The 18,376-nt window shown below is 48.0% G+C and overlaps 1 protein-coding gene and 1 pseudogene across 2 annotated transcripts in view; one reads left to right on the forward strand and one right to left on the reverse strand.

Annotated features, from left to right (window-relative positions):
• The window catches only part of RGS3 (regulator of G protein signaling 3), a 176,174-nt gene that overhangs the window by 54,667 nt on the left and 103,131 nt on the right, over nt 1-18,376 (forward strand). For both annotated transcript variants that reach the window (XM_077835668.1, XM_077835669.1), the window contains exon 13: nt 7,372-7,455. In XM_077835668.1, coding sequence (XP_077691794.1) covers nt 7,372-7,455 — 84 coding nt within the window. The remainder of the gene's footprint in view (nt 1-7,371; nt 7,456-18,376) is intronic.
• Nucleotides 1,094-6,303, reverse strand: LOC144276240 (inorganic pyrophosphatase pseudogene; annotated as a pseudogene).

An 18,376-nucleotide genomic window follows, 5' to 3' on the forward strand; every position in this document is an offset into this window, starting at 1 on the left:
GAAAACCTAAGGGAATCCTGTTGTGATGCCCTCTCAGGAAGTTCAGGACTGTGAGTCATCTTGTTACCCTTGCCGCAGAGGAAGAGGGACTTGGTGGAGCTAAACTGTGCATCATCCACCTGACACTCCAGTCTGTTAGTCTCTGAACAAACGCCTTAAAAGCTCTGTCAGCCTTCACTTTGCCTTGCAGGTTAACCTCAGGTGCACTCCAGTCCCCAAAGCTCCTTAAAAAGTGACCCCCGCAGTTCCAGCCCCTGGTCACAGGGCACTCCCAGCAGTTACCATGTCTGCTGTCTGCGGAGAGCAGCATGCACGCCAGCCTGTTGGATCAGCTGAGGAGTCACACTTCACTATACTGCATGGAGTAAAACCAAGAGTAAATATACTAAAAAGGAACAGAGATTGAGTGATCCTAAGATGAGATAACAGAAATAGTTACAAATAAAACAAAAATAGCACCTGCATTCTAGTGGCTAAAACTTAACAGGGGACCATCCTTGTCCAAGGCAGTTTCACACCTCAAATCCCCTCTCAGCGTCGCCATGCCACATGGCTGGGATCCACTATATTCACTGTGGCTACAAATAGCCTAACCTCTTTGTTCCCTCCCTGATAACAACATGCCTTTTCCCTACTTCTTATAGTCCCCTAAACCTCCCATATCTTTGTTCTCCAGAGGGCTGGTGCCCCGCTGTGTTCAGTTTAACCTGGCTTTTCTTTGTTGCCTTGCGTCACCTGCAGCTGCCATTGTGTCTGGGTTTTTGCAGTGCTTGAGTTACACCAGAGATCTTTTCTTTTTTTTTTCAGCAAAATAATTTTATTTCTTACTAAAATACAGTGAACACCCATCAAGCATTCTATACACAGTTGAGTTGAACAACTACTGTTGTGATGTACAAAGATGCATATTAAGGCACATGAAGCTGCTCTTTTACAAAATGATTGTTTTTAGTTCTCCACATGTCTTTGGTACATCTTGAACATGCCACATTATTGGTAGATATGCAATTCTGTTATAATAAGTTATCTATAAGACAAGACTATTTTTTCCTCTGGAACTGTAAGCTAGTATTTCTCATTTTTTTTCCCCCCACTTAGGGCTTTCTGGTCGGAGAAATGTAGGCATTTCAACATGCACCTTTAGGTCTTAGTTTTTCTGGTAATAGAACCACTTGTCCACTTCAGGTGGTATTGTATTGGGAGTTCCACAGGGTGGTACTGCTTCCAAAGTAGCTTTAGCAGATTCTTGACTAAGGCCTGGTCTACAGTATGCGGTTATTTCGGAATTAGCAGAGTTACTTCAAAATAAAACTGATTCCGTCCACACGACCAAACCAGTTTTTTCAATTTAAAGGGCTGTTTAATCTGATTTCTGTACTCCACCTCGGCAAGTGGAGTAGCGCTAAAATCGAGATCGCAGTTCCGGGTTACAGGTACTGTGGATGCAATTCGACGTTATTGGCCTCCGGGAGCTATCCCAGAATGCTCCCTTATGACCGCTCTGGACAACACTCTCAACTCCGATGCACTAGCCAGGTAGGCAGTAAAAGCCCTGGGAACTTTTGAATTTCCTGTTTGGTCACCATCAGCACAGGTAACTGTCAGCACAGTCCACCATCACAGGCGACCATACAGCGTCCACCATCACAAGAGACCACGCAGTCCCGGATTCGCTGACAAGCTCCAGCATGGTCTGAACGGGAGGTACTGGATCTCATCGCATGTTGGGGAGACGAATCTGTTATGGCAGAACTACGTTCCAAAAAAAGAATTACAAATACGTATGCTAAAGTCTCCAGGGCCATGACAGAAAGAGGCTACTCCAGGGACACAGAGCAGTGTCATACAAAAATCAAGGAGCTTAGGCAAGCATACCAAAAAGCCAGGGAGGCGAACGGGTGCTCTGGGTCACAGCCCCATACATGCTGCTTCTACCGTGAGCTGCATGCAGTTATGGGATGTGACGCCACCAGTACCCCACCACTGTCCGTGGACACCTGCAAGGGGGGAGTAGCACGAAGCGAGGAAGATGAGTTTTTGGAGGACAAAGAGGAGGAGGAGGACAGTGCACAGGCAGCAAGTGGGGAATCCGTTTCCCCCCCTAGCCAGGAACTAGTCTTAACGCTGGAGCCAATAGCCTCCCCCACTCCCAAGGCATGCTCTTGGACCATGACCCTGGAGAAGGCATTTCTGGTGAGTGAGAGCTTGATCGGAGCCATGCAGTGGGGGGTGCAGGGTGGTGGGGAAACCCAGCCATCCTGGGCTGTTTGCGTTTAGTTTAAAGAGCTCATCCCTGCTCAGAGCCTCATTGGAGCTATGTGGTGTATGTGTTTTGGGGGGTGGGTGTTGTGTGAAGTGATCATCCCAGAGAGCCCACAGGCCCTCCTTTTATATGGCAAACCCACCAAGCATTGCTTGCTATGGGAAAGGGGGCCCGGCTGGTTGAAAGCATTGAAATGAATGTGGAAGAAGCAGAACGCCGCATGCCCCTAGGGCTTACCATGGCTGCCTGCAAGCTGAATTCTGTTGCCCGGCCGCATGCGATGGCTTACTCACACCAAAGTGGCAGGCACTTCAGTATAAGAGGCAAAATGCGACCTTGTACAGAAAGAACATGTGCTGTGTACTATGAATTGCCTGTTTCATTGAGAAAGAGTGTCCCCTTTGTTCTCTAAAATGTATCTTTTAAAATACTACCCTCCTTTTTTCTCCTCCCACAGCAGGTGCAAATGTTTCAACGCAGCCCCTATCTACTCCGTCCCAGAGGCTGGTCCAGATTAGAAGGCGGAAAAAATGAACTTGGGATAACATGTTTGCCGAGCTCATGCAGTCCTCCCGCACTGATAGGGCCCAGCTGAATGCCTGGAGACAAACAATTGCGGAGTCGCATAAAGCGTTACATGAATACGAAGAGATGAGGGCCATGTGCGATGAGAGCAGGCAGGATGCTATGGTCATGCTCATGGGGGAGCAAACTGACATGCTCCGTTGTATGGTGGATCTAATGTGGGAAAGGCAGCAAGACCACAGGCTGCCACTGCAGCCCCTGTATAACCACCCTCCCTCATTCCCAAGTTTTATAGCCTCCTCACCCAGATGCCCAAGAACACAGGGGGAGGGGGAGGCTACGTAGTCAACCCCAGAGGATTGCACACGCAACAGAAAGCTGGCATATCCTAAATTTTGATTTGGTTTCTGGACTTGGCCTTCCCTCCTCCTCCACCCTCCTAACCCAATGCCCCTCCCTCCCCCGTCTAGCTTCTGATTTCTTTCAGTGTTTTGTGCAACAAATAATAAAGAACGGTTTTTAAACAATTGTGACTTTATTTCCTTTCATATATATAGGCAGCGGGTAACTTTAAGAGAAACAAACACAACTGGCACACCGTACCCTGGCCAGTCATGAAACTGGCTTTTAAAGCTTCTCTGATGTGCAGCACGCCCTGCTCCTCTCTTCTAATCGCCCTGTTCTCTGGCTGTGTGAAACTGGCTGCTAGGCGAGTTGCCTCAACCTCCCACTCCGCCATAAATGTCTCCCCCTTATTCTCACAGATATTGTGGAGCACACAACAAGCAGCAATTACAATTGGAATGTTGGTTGTGCTGAGATCTAACTGGGTCAGTAAACTGCGCCAGCGCGCTTTCAAACATCCAAACGCACATTCTACCACCATTCTGCACTTTCTCAGCCTATAGTTGAACTGCTCCTTACTACTGTCCAGGGTGCCTGTGTACGGCTTCATGAGCCATGGCATTAAGGGGTAGGCTGGGCCCCTGAGGATAACTGTCGGCATTTCAACATCCCCAATAGTAATTTTCTGGTCTGGGAAGTAAGTTCCCTCCTGCAGCTGTTCAAACAGACCAGAGTTCCTGAAGATGCGAGCGTCATGCCCCTTTCCGGGCCATCCCACGGTGATGTCGGTGAAACGTCCCTTGTGATCCACCAGTGCTTGCAGCACCATGGAAAAGTACTTCTTGCGGTTTATGTACTGGCCGTCCCAGTGTTCCGGGGCCAAGATAGGGATATGCGTTCCGTCTGTCGCCCCGCCGCAGTTAGGGAACCCCAATGCATTAAAGCCATCCACTATGACTTGCACATTTCCCAAAGTCACTACCCTTGATAGCAGCTGGTCAATGATTGCATTGGCTACTGGCAGCACAGCAGCCCCTACAGTAGATTTGCCCACTCCAAACTGATTCCCGACTGACCGGTAGCTGTCGGGCATTGCAAGCTTCCACAGGGCTATGGCCACTTGCTTCTCAACTGTGAGGGCTGCTCTCATCTTGGTGTCTTTGCACTTCAGGGCAGGGGAAAGCAAGTCACAAAGTTCCATGAAAGTGGCCCTATGCATACGAAAGTTTCTCAGCCACTGGGAATCATCCTTTACCTGCAACACTATGCAGTCCCACCAGTCTGTGCTTGTTTCCTGGGCCCAGAATCAGCATTCCACGTCATGAACCTGGCCCAACACCACCAAGACCTCCCAATCGCCACATGCCGTGCTTCTAGGAACGTCTGTGTCCATGTCCTCATCACTATTGTAATTGTGCTGTCGTTGCTTCCTCACCCAGTTTTGTAGGTACTGCACATGCTGCTGGATAATGCACGAGGTTTTTACAATGGTCAAAACTGCAGCGGAGATCTGAGCGGGCTCCATGGCTATGGTGCCTGCACGGGTAATCCTGGAAAAAGGGCACAAAACGTAGGAGAGCAGAGTGGCAGCGGAAGAGGTGCTGTTCAGTTCACGATAGCCTAAAAAAGGTGGGAAATGGTTGTCTTCTGTAGCTTTCATGGAGGCGGGAGCCCAGGACAGACAACATGGAGAAGTTTGGAAGCGCGGCAATAGCGGGAGAGCAGAGTTGGTGGCGGAAGCTGTGCTGCTTGGTTCATGATGGCTGAGCAGAGTTGGCAGCGGAAGCGTTTGATGAGGAAGAGAAAGAGTAGATAGTAGAGATTACATTGGAAGATGAGAGGAAATGAGAGGTGGATTAATAGTAGCAGGAGAGCAGCGGTCCACCGTCTGCTGAAAGCAGTATGGCGTCTGCACTCCAAAAAGGCACGAAACGATTGTCTGCCGTAGCTTTCACAAAGGGAGGTGCGACTGACGACACACACCCAGAAACATCCACGAGAATTTTTTTGCCCCATCATGCACTGGGAGCTTAACCCAGAATTCCAATGGGCAGCGGGGACTGCGGGAACTGTGGGATAGCTACCCACAGTTCACCGCTCTGACGTTTGATGCTAGCCTTGGTACTGTGGACGCACTTCGCCGAATTCACACGCTTTAGTGGGGACACAGAAGACCGAATGTATAAAATCGCTTCCGAAAATTCAAATAGAATAATTTCAAAATAATTTCGTACTGTAGGCGTACCCTAATACAAAAGGCACTGTCTGACACAGTTGTATTTGCGCAATTGATTGCTCCTCCATCTGTTTTTTTAGATACTAGAGCTGTCCAGTGTTCATGAGTGCTTTTGATGATGTTAATAGCAAAGTCCTTGTCTTTAAATTCTCCATTAAATGCAAACTGGTTTTCTGGCTTCCCATCAGGTACCTTGTACCTTCTAAATCAGTCCACTGTAGCTTCTAGGTATCCAGGTTTCATCTTTCTGACATCATCAATATTGTTATAGTTGGCTGCTTCAGCGTCTTCAATATTGATTGCTATTACTTTCCGGTCTGTCTCCCCCTCATCAATCAGTGCCATTGTGCCCAGTAATTGTGCCCAGTAATTAAATTTCACTTTAATTACTTCTCCTCTTGCTTCCAATTGCTTCCAATTTCACACACATCAATTAGATCGTTATCTCCATAATAGCCAGTATTTTCATCTTTATGTCCTGGATGCTCCCATGTCTGTGGGATAGCACCATAATTCCAGATATAGCCCTTGTGGGGAAATACATTAGCAACATAACGCAGCTGTCTTTTCTTCACATCTTGTTTAATTGGGTTTAGAGGATCCTTTGTTGCAATTTCCATCTTTGCATTTGTCCATCAAGGTAGTTCCACAACCATGTTGAACATGTTGCCAGCAACTGGATATACTGAAATATCATGGAATGGTGAAATGTAGTGTCCTTTATCATTTTTGAAGAAGAGCCGGTATCCAGGCTGTTGGGGGAAGCGCTCTCCTTCACGCTGTAGCTGACCGTGGTGCCACCAGCAGTGAAGGAGACAAACTGACACACACCGCACCAGCCCCTTAGGGAGATCTTGGCAGGCAGGTAAACCAGCATTCCTTTGTCTGAGACACACTTGTTCCTCAGCCCTGCCTGCTTATATGGATTGAACATAGGTGCATACAGCTTCTGGCATAGCACTCGTACACACCATGCTGACTCAGTGTGCAGCTTCTGGGATGAGCCCAACCAGTTGCATAATCTAGTTTTCAAAACAAGTTCCCTTCCCTATCACTGCCTTCCACAGCACAACTACTCACGTGTATTGCATGCATTATCTGAACTCACCGTGCCCAAACAATGGGTGCATTCATGATTTGTCTTTAAGTAAGAACACAGCTGGGGCTTTGTTACTGTTTTATTGTCTTTCCAAGTTAGTGACTCTTGGTTTCACTCTGAAATGTTCCCACACTTTTAAAACGGATTTTAATGACAGTGTCTTTCAGTGAGTTCAGACTTTGCCTCTATGCTTCGCAGTATTTTATCGTGTAGGCTTTGTAGGCTTTGCAGAGCAAAGTCCCGTTCAAGGCAGCAGTTACACCACTCTAAATGCTCTTCTGCACTGTATTGTCTCAGAAGCTGGTTTTGTCAGCATTGTGCAGCAATCAGAGCAATGGATTTTTTTTTTTTTGAGTTCTTGGCTTCTCCATTGTCAAAGCAAGTTGCCCCTGCAAAGTTGGCTATGTAGCCCAAAGTCCACTGCAGCACAGAAGGAGAGAAGGCACCCTGCCCAGAGTCGCTTAATCTTGCTAATGAAGTTAATCAATTAAAAATATGTAGCTCCCCGTATTCATGTTGAAGCTAGATGAGACTGGGGTGGGCTACTGCTGTGGTTGTGCTTCCTGCTCTCGGAGCCGCCACAGGCAAGCCCACGCTTTGCAGAAGAAGTAATGTACAGAGAAGCAGAAGCTGCTGATAATCTTTTTATAGCTTCACATGACATAGGTGTTAAATGTGAGGGTTTTTTCCCCCCTTTTATCACTTGGCTGGACTGCAGAGTTTCCATCCTTGAGAGATGTGCTGTAACAGGGCAGCTCATGGCTGCTTCACTTTCAGTGGTTTACAACTTAAACTAAAGGCAAAGAGCTTCTGGGGGGTGGAGAGTTAACACAGGTTTCATGGGAAACTTTCTCATTTCGAGTTGACGTTCTGGATTTTTTTTCTTTTTTTTTAAATGTTTAGCCTCTAGACCTTTGCAACCCGGTCCGGACTCTCCTTTTGTCAGAGGAGCTGCTGCTTCATGAAGGCAGAAGCAGGACTGTAAAGGTGAGAATTTCAGTCACTCCTAACATGGTTATTGTGCTCATTCCTACGCATCTAATGTGTTAGATTGAAAAGGTCAATGTTTGACTTTTAAAATGCCTTCATTGCAGTGGAATTCAAAAACAGATGGAGCCAGTTCATCTTGGGATAGACTAACTGCCACAGCAATTGCTGGAAGTCTTCTCTTCTTCGCATCCATTTTGATGGCACCAGACACATGGCAAACACATGCCAGTCATTTGCCTAAAAGTCATGAGGTTTTTGTTTCTGCTTAACTGTTGGCGCAGGACCTAATCCTGGGGGTAGGGTTGGGAACCTTTGTGCACTGTGGAAGCTCCCAAAACAGGAGAAACCAAAACAGGTTTCAAGGGAAACCATACCTCGATTTCACCATGGTTTGGTTTTTGGTAAGTGTAGGTCCTGCAAGGGGAAATATGCCCTCTCCTAACTCCTGGCCCCTCCTCACTTGCTGTGTTTTGTGCCTGCAGCGTTATCAGGAGGGGTGTGAAAAACCCTGACAAACAGACCAGGGGTGGTTACATGCTTGAGCCAGGCTGTGTACATCAGAAGGCTCAACAGCCAAACCAGGGGAATCTGGTGATTTTAGCTGAGTTTTGCTTCGGGTTCATTTGGATCCAAAATGTAGGGGTTGCAAACCCCAAGTATTTGAAGCTGAAGAAGAGGTTTGTCTTAAGTTTCGTTGGGCTCTAGTAACCTGTCTATGCCTGATGTGAAAGCATGTGTAATTTATCTTAGATGATTTTGCTTGAAACACCGTCATGTGGAGCACCCTTCTTTTCCTGCCCAGTTACCATAATGAGTAGAGGTGGTAGAAAGGTTTCCGTCAAAATCTTTGATTGCCAAAAAATGTAGATTTGGGTCGACTAAAACATTTTTCAAATTTGTGTCAATTTTGGGGAAATTTTTTGGTTGAAATGAAAATTATAATTATAATTAAAATGATAAAACAATAATTTTAAATTGGAAATGCTAAAACGAACTCTTTTGAAATTAACAAAACATCTCACTTCAATTTTTTGGGCTAGATTTCTATACCAACCTCCCCAGAGGAAGAGGTACCTGGGCACTCCCACACCCCCTAACCTTCAGCCTAGTGGTTAGAGCACTCACCTGGTGTATGGAGACCCATGTTCAAGTTTCTGCTCTGGAGAAGGGACATGAATCCAGGTCTCCCCTTTCCGCCGGGCGAGTACCCTAACCACTGGCTAGGAGCATCTCTGGGGGTGGGTCTGTCCTGTTGAAGCTGTTCTGTTTGTATAAATACTCCCTGGAGTAGGGACTGGACCCAGGTACCCCCCAAATGGAGTTCCCTGCCCACCAAGTCGGAGTTGTTCTCATGCTGTCTGATCAGCGACTAGTCCTGCTTTTCTAAAAAGTGGGACAGCCTCAACAGGAAAGAATGAGAGCCCCCCCCATCCCCCCCCACAAATACTCAGCAGCCTGGGGTTGGGGTGCTCACCTGGCAGGGGGGAAACCTGGGTTCAAGTTCCTGCTAGCGGGGATTAGAATCTGGGTCTCCCACATCCCAGGTGAGTGTCTTCACTACTGGGCTAAACAGGGCACCAGCATCAGTGCCATCTTCTTAAGATGGGTTTTGTGAATCCAGCCCTTCAGTCCCTTTGCTTTTATTAAAAATCAATTCTTTCGACCCAAAATGAAATGTTTTCGGCTTCTTAGTTTCACAGGAAACTCCAAAAGTTTTGGTTTCCGTTCAGCCCAAACTGAAATTATGTTTTGATTTTTTTGGAACTGCTATGAATGGAAAAATCCGTACTTCCTCCAGCTTGGCTGATACATGTATAGTCACTTGGATGCTCGGTGACCTGTTTGGCTGCACAAAATTCTGTGGCATGTCCATGCAGCCACAGAGGGACCTTTTCCTTTACTATTCAGATCCTTTTGTGTTCAATGTTTTTGGATGGCTGGTTGCAGAGTCTCAGAAAACCATGGCCTCACTCCTGGCCAATGGCACACAGGCATCTGTGTGGTTCAGCTCGGTTAAATTGCTCCTGTTTCTCTCTCTCTGGTGTTCAAAACATAATTCTTCCATCTTTCTGATCTGATTCATTGGTCTTTCCATGAAAGTCACTGGAAAATTGTGTCATTAACTTGGGAAACTCATCACTGATTTGCAGCTAGACTCTTGCCCTGCCTGTGCCTCAAATGTCCTGCACTGCCACAGCTCCTCTAGGGCTACAGAGCCCCCCAAGTAAGTGCAGGTATATGCAGCATCAGTGGAGCACTCGGCTGTGGGAGTGCAGCTCCTGTATGGGTGGGGAGGCACTGTCGTAATATTTACCTCCCCCCCACCCCTCAGTGGGGCAATGATTTAGTACAGCCCTGATGCCCACTCTGGGTTGATTGGAGTTGCCTGTCACTGGTTCCATTTCAAAGGTCTACAAGAGCAGCAAAACGTTAGCTAACCCTGTGTCATTGAGCTGCCATTTCCGGCTGGCGAAGCTGAGGGGGGCAGGACGTGGAAGTAGATGGGAACATGGAGAAGGTCACGCTGAGGCTTTTCTAGCTAGAAGAAATGTGCGTCTCTGTCACCATAGCCAAGTGGCTCTTGTTAGCCATTTTGGGGCCCCTGCTGTAGATGTCCAAGCTCTGTCAGAGTGAGGGCGCCAGAGAACAATTGGGTCCTGTTGGTCTATCGTGTCTAGGGGATGAGAGTGGGATCTCCAAGTCGGACTTATCTCCGTGAAAGAAGTGTGCCCTGGGTGTGAGTGCAGGAGAGATGGTTGGGAATCATGTTGCACTTGGGGCCGTGGCATCTGCTAAACCTGGCCAGGGGGAAGAGAGAAGAGTATGTGGCTGAGGGCCGTGGAGCCTGGCTCTGGAGGGTGGAGTGATAGGACTAATGAGGTTGGCAGCAGCTGCCTTGGAAGACTGAGCTGCCGTGTTTGACACAGTGTGCAGCAGCATCTAGAAGCAGTTCTTAGCCTAGCTAGCTGCATTGTTGAGAGAGGAGGATCATAACTAGTAAGATTTTTACATCACTTCGCATTCGATCGAGGCTTGCTCATGCTCAGTAACATCCCCGCTCTAAGATCTGATAAGAACATAAGAATGGCCGTACTGGGTCAGACCAAAGATCCATCTAGCCAAATATCCTGTCTTCCAATAGTGGCCAGAGCCAGGTGCCCCAGATGGAATGAACAGGACAGGTAATCATCAAGTGATCCATCCCCTGTCATCCATTCCCAGCTTCTGGCAAACAGAGGCTAGGAACACCATCCCTGTCCATCCTGGCTAATAGCCACTGATGGGCTTATCCTCCATGAACTAATCTAGATCTGCTGGGACCTAGCAGGGCTGGAAGCAAGTGCAGTGCATCCCTTCAGAAAGCTGGAGACCTCCCTTCTCCAGTGGAACTGAGAGTATCTGTTTGTCGTCTTAAACCTTTCATGTCCAATTTATGGTGGCATGCACAAGAGCAGAGTCTTACCCTATACTATAGAGTCACGGGTCCCTCTCGTGACGGGATCCCCCAGGGTGTAGCCTGGGACTGTGGGACCGCTGTGTCCCCGAACTCTCTCCAGCTTGGGCTGTCTCTCACAATGCCTTGCTATTGACCAACAGCAAACCCTGCCAGGTGTTGTGATCACTCAGCACAACGGCATGTGGAGCCCCACACCCAGCTATATTGCATGAATGCTCTCAGAGCCACTCATGAATCACCCAGAGAAAGGCACCAGAGTCAAATCCCTCCAGCTCCCAGCACTGTACCCCAGCAATATACCATCTTGCACTGCTCAAGATGGGCAGTGCAGATTTATTAATTGGTTCACCACGTCATCAATAGAAAATGGATATACACCAGCCTTTGTCAGACCTGAGCAGAGTTTCCCCACACTTCATACAAACTCACTGGTAAAGATAAACAATTAAACAAATTTATTAACTATAAAAGGTAGATCTTAAGTGATATTAAGTGATAGACAAAAAGTCAGAGTTAGTTACCAAAAGAAATAAAATATAAGCACGCAGTCTAAACTCTCAAGCCTATTTGACTGGGCAACAACTAGATGGAGCAGTTTTTCTCACCCCACTGGATATTGAAGTCCTTCGTATTGCAGGCCAATCTCCTCTGTTGGAGTCTTGTCTTCTGGGTGTCTTAGTTGCTTCCAGCATAGGTGGGGGCAGGATAAAAAGCCCCACATGTGGCCACTGTGTCTGTTTTATACCCTCAGACCATGCGCTTGGAAAACACAAGTCCAGGCATGTCTGTGGGGGTATTGCTGAGTCTCTCCCAGCAAGGTTGAGCAATTCCCCTGGTGTGGCCTCATGCAGGTCATAGACTCTCAAGGTTGGAAGGGACCTCAGGAGGTCATCTAGTCCAACCTCCTGCTCAAAGCAGGACTAATCCCCAATTTTTGGCCCAGATCCCTAAATGGCCCCCTCAAGGATTGAATTCACAACCCTGGGTTTAGCAGGCCAATGCTCAAACCACTGAGCTATCCCCATTGCATTGTAGCTCCTTTGCTGGACAATGGACAATGGCTGTTGATGGTTTGGTTGACACCCTGCCTGGGTGTTGGTTACTTTCCTTGTTGTTGCCTCTGGGGAGCTAATATCTGGCTGATTCCCCAACTTACAGCATATTTTAGTGACAACCATACAACACAATCTCATAACTTCATATGCATTAATGATACACATATAGGGATAGAGAAATTACTTTCAGCAGATCATAACCTTTCCCCTGATACCTTACAAGGCATGCTTTAGATGTAAGATCATGATTATATGAAAACGGGGAATATGGGGGTTCCAGGATGCTCCCCCAAGGTATAGAATATCACACCTCTCTTCCCACCTGGCTTGATCTTAGGTCAGCCCTTGGCCTTCTCTATCTCACTCTTTGGTCCGCTGTCATTTACTAGATGATCCCCTCTCCTCTCTGCAGTGTGCCTGTTTCCCTCTGCCCTCTTTCTCTTCTAACCCTGACCTGTTTCAGCCTAGGACACCAGTTCTGAGCGGCAGATGCCTGTCACCAGTGTGGGCATTGCTCTCTGATCCCTCAGTTTGCCTGGGCTCTGAATCATTCAGGAGCGGGAGGCTATGGGGCAGCTGGCAGAGACTGAATTCCTGCATCTTGATTTAAAAATTAACTGCTTTACCTTTCCTCCCTGACTCCATTATCACCCCCTTCACTTGGGCCATAACTTGGCACTTCCAAAGCCAGGAATCCGAAGCTCTTTGTCCTCCATCTCCTGTAGGAGGGAATCTGTCTCCATCTCTGGAGCCCTGCCAGAATCTGTCCTTTCTCTCGCCCTACCTCTGGTGCAATCCTTGTTTAGGCCTTACGCACATCCTGTCTAGACGGTATTGCAATTCCCGCTTTTATGGTCTTCCGAAATCCCCCCAACAAGCCTCCAGCCAGAGGATCCAGAATGCTGCAGCCTGTTTTGCAGAGGAACCTAGATGTACTTTGCCTTTGTCTGGCTCATTCCCTAATGCACTTGAAGGCAGCCATTGATGCTATAACAGGCTCCACCCATTCCCCTCTTTTTTTCCTGCCTTCCCAGCCATCGGGAATTCCATTCAGGGCAGCCGGAAACCCTGCACTTGGAGCGCACAGCATGGCCCGGTCCCCCCTCTTGGAGACACAAGAAGGGATTTCTCTTCAGATCATTCGTCGCCGCTTTGCGCTGCAAGATCCCAGCACTTGGGGGTGGCAGGTCCAGCTGGGAGTGGGGTAGCTGGGCCCAGCTGGGACAAAGGGTCAGACGGACCTACTGAACTCCAGGAGAGGTTTCAAAAGGAAGCTTCTCAGTAACTGCAACTCATGGCAATTCCGTCCTGCTTAATAAGTCCGATTGGGCCAGAGACTTAATCGCTCTACACCTTTCCCTCCCACCCTGACCCTGCCGTGTTGCCTCCTTGACATCCCCGCACTTTCCTTACCCCACACCCACCCTGCCATCCCGCCTGACTGACAGCCCCCACCTTCCCCTCCCCACCCCCACCCTGCCATCCAACCTCACTGACACCCCCATCTTCCCCTCCCCATCCCCATCCTGCCTCACTGACACCCCCCACCTTTCCCTCCCCATCCCCATCCTGCCTCACTGACACCCCCCACCTTCCCCTCCCCACCCCCACCCTGCCATCCCGCTTCCTTGACCCCTCACAACTTCCCCTCCCCAACCCCACCCTCCCTCACTGACAGCCCCACCTTCCTCTCCCCACCCCCACCCTGCCATCCCGCCTCACTGACACCCCCACCTTCCCCTCCCCACCCCCACCCTGCCATCCCGCCTCACTGGCACCCCACAACTTCCCCTCCCCACCCCCACCCTGCCATCCCGCCTCACTGACACCTCCAGCTTCTCCTCCCCATCCCCACCCTGCCGTCCCACCTCCTTGACACCTCCCACCTTCCCTTCCCCACCCCCACCCTGCCATCCAGCCTCACTGACATCCCCCCACCTTCCCCTCCCCATCCCCACCCTGCCATCCCACCTCACTGACATCTCCACCTTCCCTACCCACCCCCATCCTGCCATCCCGCCTCATTGATGCCCCCCACCTTCCCTTCTCTTCCCCACCCCCACCCTGCCATTCCACCTCAGTGACACTCCCCACCTTCCTCCCCACCCCCACCCCGCCATCCCGCCTCATTGAGACCCCCACATCTTCCCCTCCCCCACACTGCCATCCCGCCTCATTGGCCCCCCCACCTTCCCCTCCCTACCCCAGACCCCCTTCTTACCCTTCCCCTATCCATGACCCTCCCAGACAAACTCAGATCAGTTTGTATAGCAATATAGCTCAGTTGGTACAAAAACTGTGTTTAGATCATCCTCAAGATTGGATGTGTTGTTCTAAGAGCTCTGCTCTAGCTCAGCCGTAATATATGGGCATGATGCAGGAAGCCCCGGGTGGAATTCTCCGTCCTGTGTTATGCAGGCTGCATTATCATCATGGTCTTGTCTGACCTTTCCCAGGAAACTCTGTGCGCCTCTGTGCCCCGTTACCACGCAGGAAACTGTTAGCTTGAGCACCTCTGCTTTGCGGGTCACAGCAGTGACAGTACCATTCGGGAGAGATGTGTGTCTTTGCCTTCCATCCCCTCGCCCGGGGCCTCACTGGAGCAGTTGGGTAGCTCTTCTGTTGACCCACCTTGTTAACAGTTAGAATCCTGCATGAAACTGCTGAGTCAGTCCCAGCGGCTGCTGCTGCTCAGCCAGCCCTCGGCTTGCTGAACAGAAGGATAGCACCCCTGGTCTGAGGATCATTGGGAAATGCTTTGCTTGTGCTCCAGGGCCAGCTTATTTCTCTACATGCTCCAGAAAAGAACTAGCCCAAATGCAGGTACCTTGTACAATGTCATGTAACTATCTAACCCCTAACTTCCGGAATGCTCCCTCCTCCAAGTGTTTGCCATTCTCCTAGCTCTGCAGGAGGAACCTCTTCCAGGGGGCTAGACTTTCCTAGTCACCTGGAGGGTTCACCCTGCCCTTACTTTGCCATGGGGTTTGCGAGGAAGATGGAGGGAATTTTACAAACCATTTCTCTGTGATGTGTGTGGCCTTTGATGTAAAGTAGAATACCACCTTCTGAAAACCAGGAGCCACCTGGACACTTGCACCCTGGTATAAATGCCTCCTGTGTAGTCTGCACTGCACTCCACGGTAACCTGCACTGGACTCCGCTCCTGTTTGGTATAAACGCCTGCTGTGTAACCTGCACTGGACTCCACTCCTGTTTGGTATAAATGCCTCCTTTGTAGTCTGTGTTGGATTCCTCTCCTGTCTGGTATAAACACCTCCTGTGTAGTCTGCACTGGTCTCTACTCTTGTTTTCTCTACATATTGAATTTTAATTTTTCCGTGTTCCCAGTTGAAGCATAGGTCTGATCGGAAAAGTGACTGTGAAATGGCATTGTATGTTCTTGTGTTTGTGCCTCTTTGATCTTCAGTTCAAATCTGCTTGGCTTCTAAACTAAATGATATTCTTGTCTCTGTCTTCACCTCCTTGCCTCTCCATTTACTGCTCCATCTCCCCTTCCCTTTCAGATCCTTGAATTCACCTTCTCCAACCTGTGTCTGGAGTACCCCTCTGGTTGCTTCCCAGACCTTCTCCAGTCCAGCTTCCACCCCCTGCACCCCATTGAAACAGCTCTGTCCAAAGTCTCTACTGGCCTCTGCCTGGCCAGAGCTCAGAGTCAGTGCTCTGCCCTCCTCCTCCTCCACCTGGGAGGGCATTTTCCACAGGAAAAGATGAAATGTTTCTTGTTGACTTTCTCATTTCATTTCAATATTGTCAAAATACTGTCATTTTCAATATGGTTAAACCATTTTGTGTTGAGTTTATTGTTTCTATTCATTTTGGTTAGACTTTAATATCATTAAAATATTAATTTTATAATATTTTGTGTGATATTTAATACTACATAGAAAATGTATTATATTTAATATTTTAATAAAATAGTTGAAAGGAAGAGAATCAACATTATCAAAATGAAATATTTTGATGGTTTTGAATTGGAATTTTTTTGAAATTTTGTTTCGTGGGAAATTTTGAAATTGCAGCTTTTCATTCCAATTTGAAACAAAAATAAAATAAGTATTTCAAATGCTGGAGTTTCCCATGGAATGGAAAGTTCAGTTTGTGAGCAGCTCTACTTTAAAGGAAGTGCTTTTCTGTTTTTGTGTTCACTGGACTTAAAGGGATGTGTGTTTGCAAAATAACAGTAATATTTTTCTTGGGGAGTGTGACAGACTCTTGGTCCAAGGATGATGAGAATGACGAGGGGCCTGGAAAAACTCCCAGGACGAGAGATTGAAAAAATTGAGATTGAATAAGAGTCAGCATGATAAAAGCATGTAAAGTAACGAATGGTCTAGAGAAGGGAGATTGGGAACTTCTCTTCGCAGTCTCATCACACATGAAGAAGGGGGCATTCAATGAAATTAAAGGGTGACAAATTAAAAACTGATAAACAGAAACCCTTCTACATACAACACGTTATTAGACTGTGGAACTCCTTACCACATGAACTTGCTGAGGCCAAGAATTTAACAAGACTCAAAAAGAGGTTGGACATTTCTATGGATAACAAGAACATCCAGAGTTGTTATGATTAATGACAATAAACATTTTGGAAGGGACATCAATCCTCAGGCTTCAGGGCGTGAGCCACTTTCTAACTGTTAGGATACGTTTAGACTGCAATTAAACACCTGCCCCTGGCCTTGGTCAGTTGACTCAGGCTTGTGGGGTTTGGGTTGCGAGGCTGTAAAACTGCTGTGTAGATGTTCAGGCTTGGGCCCGAGCTCTGGGACCCCTTGAGGATGTGGGCCCCAGAGCCCGGGGTCCAGCCTGAGCCCGAATGTCTATACAGCAATTATTAGCCCTGCAGCTCGAGCTCAGCAAGCCTGAGTCAGCTGACCTAAGCCAGCCACAGCCATGCCACGGGTCTTTTATTCCATTGTAGATGTACCCTTAGAGACCTAATGCAAAGGTCACATGATCCCCCATCTGACCACTATTGGGTTTTCACATCTTCCTCTGAAGCAGCTGGTACTAACACTGCCAGAGACAGGAGGCTGGACCAGGTGCATAATGAATCTGATCCAGTCTGGAAATTCCTATGTCCTATGACCCCACACATGGAGCTAGAGTGATTTTGCTGACTTTTCCTGGTCTCCGTTGTTTCCTGTTAGCTCCCATTGAAAGATACAGCAGTGCTGGAGTGTCTCCTTATAAGGCAGAGTGAACTAGGGCCAGGGATGGAGGGATCCGCAGGGAGTGACCCTTGGAACAAGCCAAATTCAGAAGCAGGCTTAGGGTGAGGTTTGTACTGTGTTGGTCTTGAAGTTAATAATTAAGCCAACCCCTGAGGGGGTGAGTGTGGGTACTAGCGAGTGTGTGTGTTGGGAGCAGGGGAGGGCCTCTGGCTGTTCAGTAAGAGAAGCAAACACAAGGCTAGTTTTATTTGTAAGCTAAAGCGAGGTTCATAGCTCTGCACTCCTGAGAACTCCACAAAACCAAACCTGCGTGCAGGAAGGAAAATGGACTGTAGCAAGGCCACTGATTTCAGTATCAGAGTCAAACACTGACACAACATACGGAGTTCTGTTAGAACCTGAAATCTATTAGAACATCGGCCTAGTGAAATCTGCCTCTTCTTCTCTACCTCATCTCTCAGAACCTCACTGCATGTGTGAACAGTGACTCAGTCAGTGCGGTTTCAGAGTAACAGCCGTGTTAGTCTGTATTCGCAAAAAGAAAAGAAGTACTTGTGGCACCTTAGAGACTAACCAATTTATTTGAGCATAAGCTTTCGTGAGCTACAGCTCACTTCATCGGATACATACTGTGGAAAGTATAGAAGATCTTATATTTATACACACAAAGCATGAAAAAATACCTCCCCCCACCCCACTCTCCTGCTGGCAATAGCTTATCTAAAGTGATCACTCTCCTTACAATGTGAATGATAATCAAGTTGGGTCATTTCCAGACCAAATCCAGGTCTTCTCACCCCCCCCCCACACACAAACCCACTCTCCTGCTGGTAATAGCTTATCTAAAGTGACCACTCTCCTTACAATGTGTATGATAATCAAGGTGGGCCATATCCAGCACAAATCCAGGGTTTAACAAGAACGTCTGGGGGGGAAGGGGGGTAGGAAAAAACAAGGGGAAATAGGTTACCTTGCATAATGACTTAGCCACTCCCAGTCTCTATTCAAGCCTAAGTTAATTGTATCCAATTTGCAAATGAATTCCAATTCAACAGTTTCTCGCTGGAGTCTGGATTTGAAGTTTTTTTGTTGAAGAATTGCAACTTTCATGTCTGTAATCGCGTGACCAGAGAGACTGAAGTGTTCTCCGACTGGTTTATGAATGTTATAATTCTTGACATCTGATTTGTATCCATTTATTCTTT

This window comes from Eretmochelys imbricata, chromosome 16, assembly GCF_965152235.1.
Source record: "Eretmochelys imbricata isolate rEreImb1 chromosome 16, rEreImb1.hap1, whole genome shotgun sequence".
Lineage (NCBI taxonomy): Eukaryota > Metazoa > Chordata > Testudines > Cheloniidae > Eretmochelys > Eretmochelys imbricata.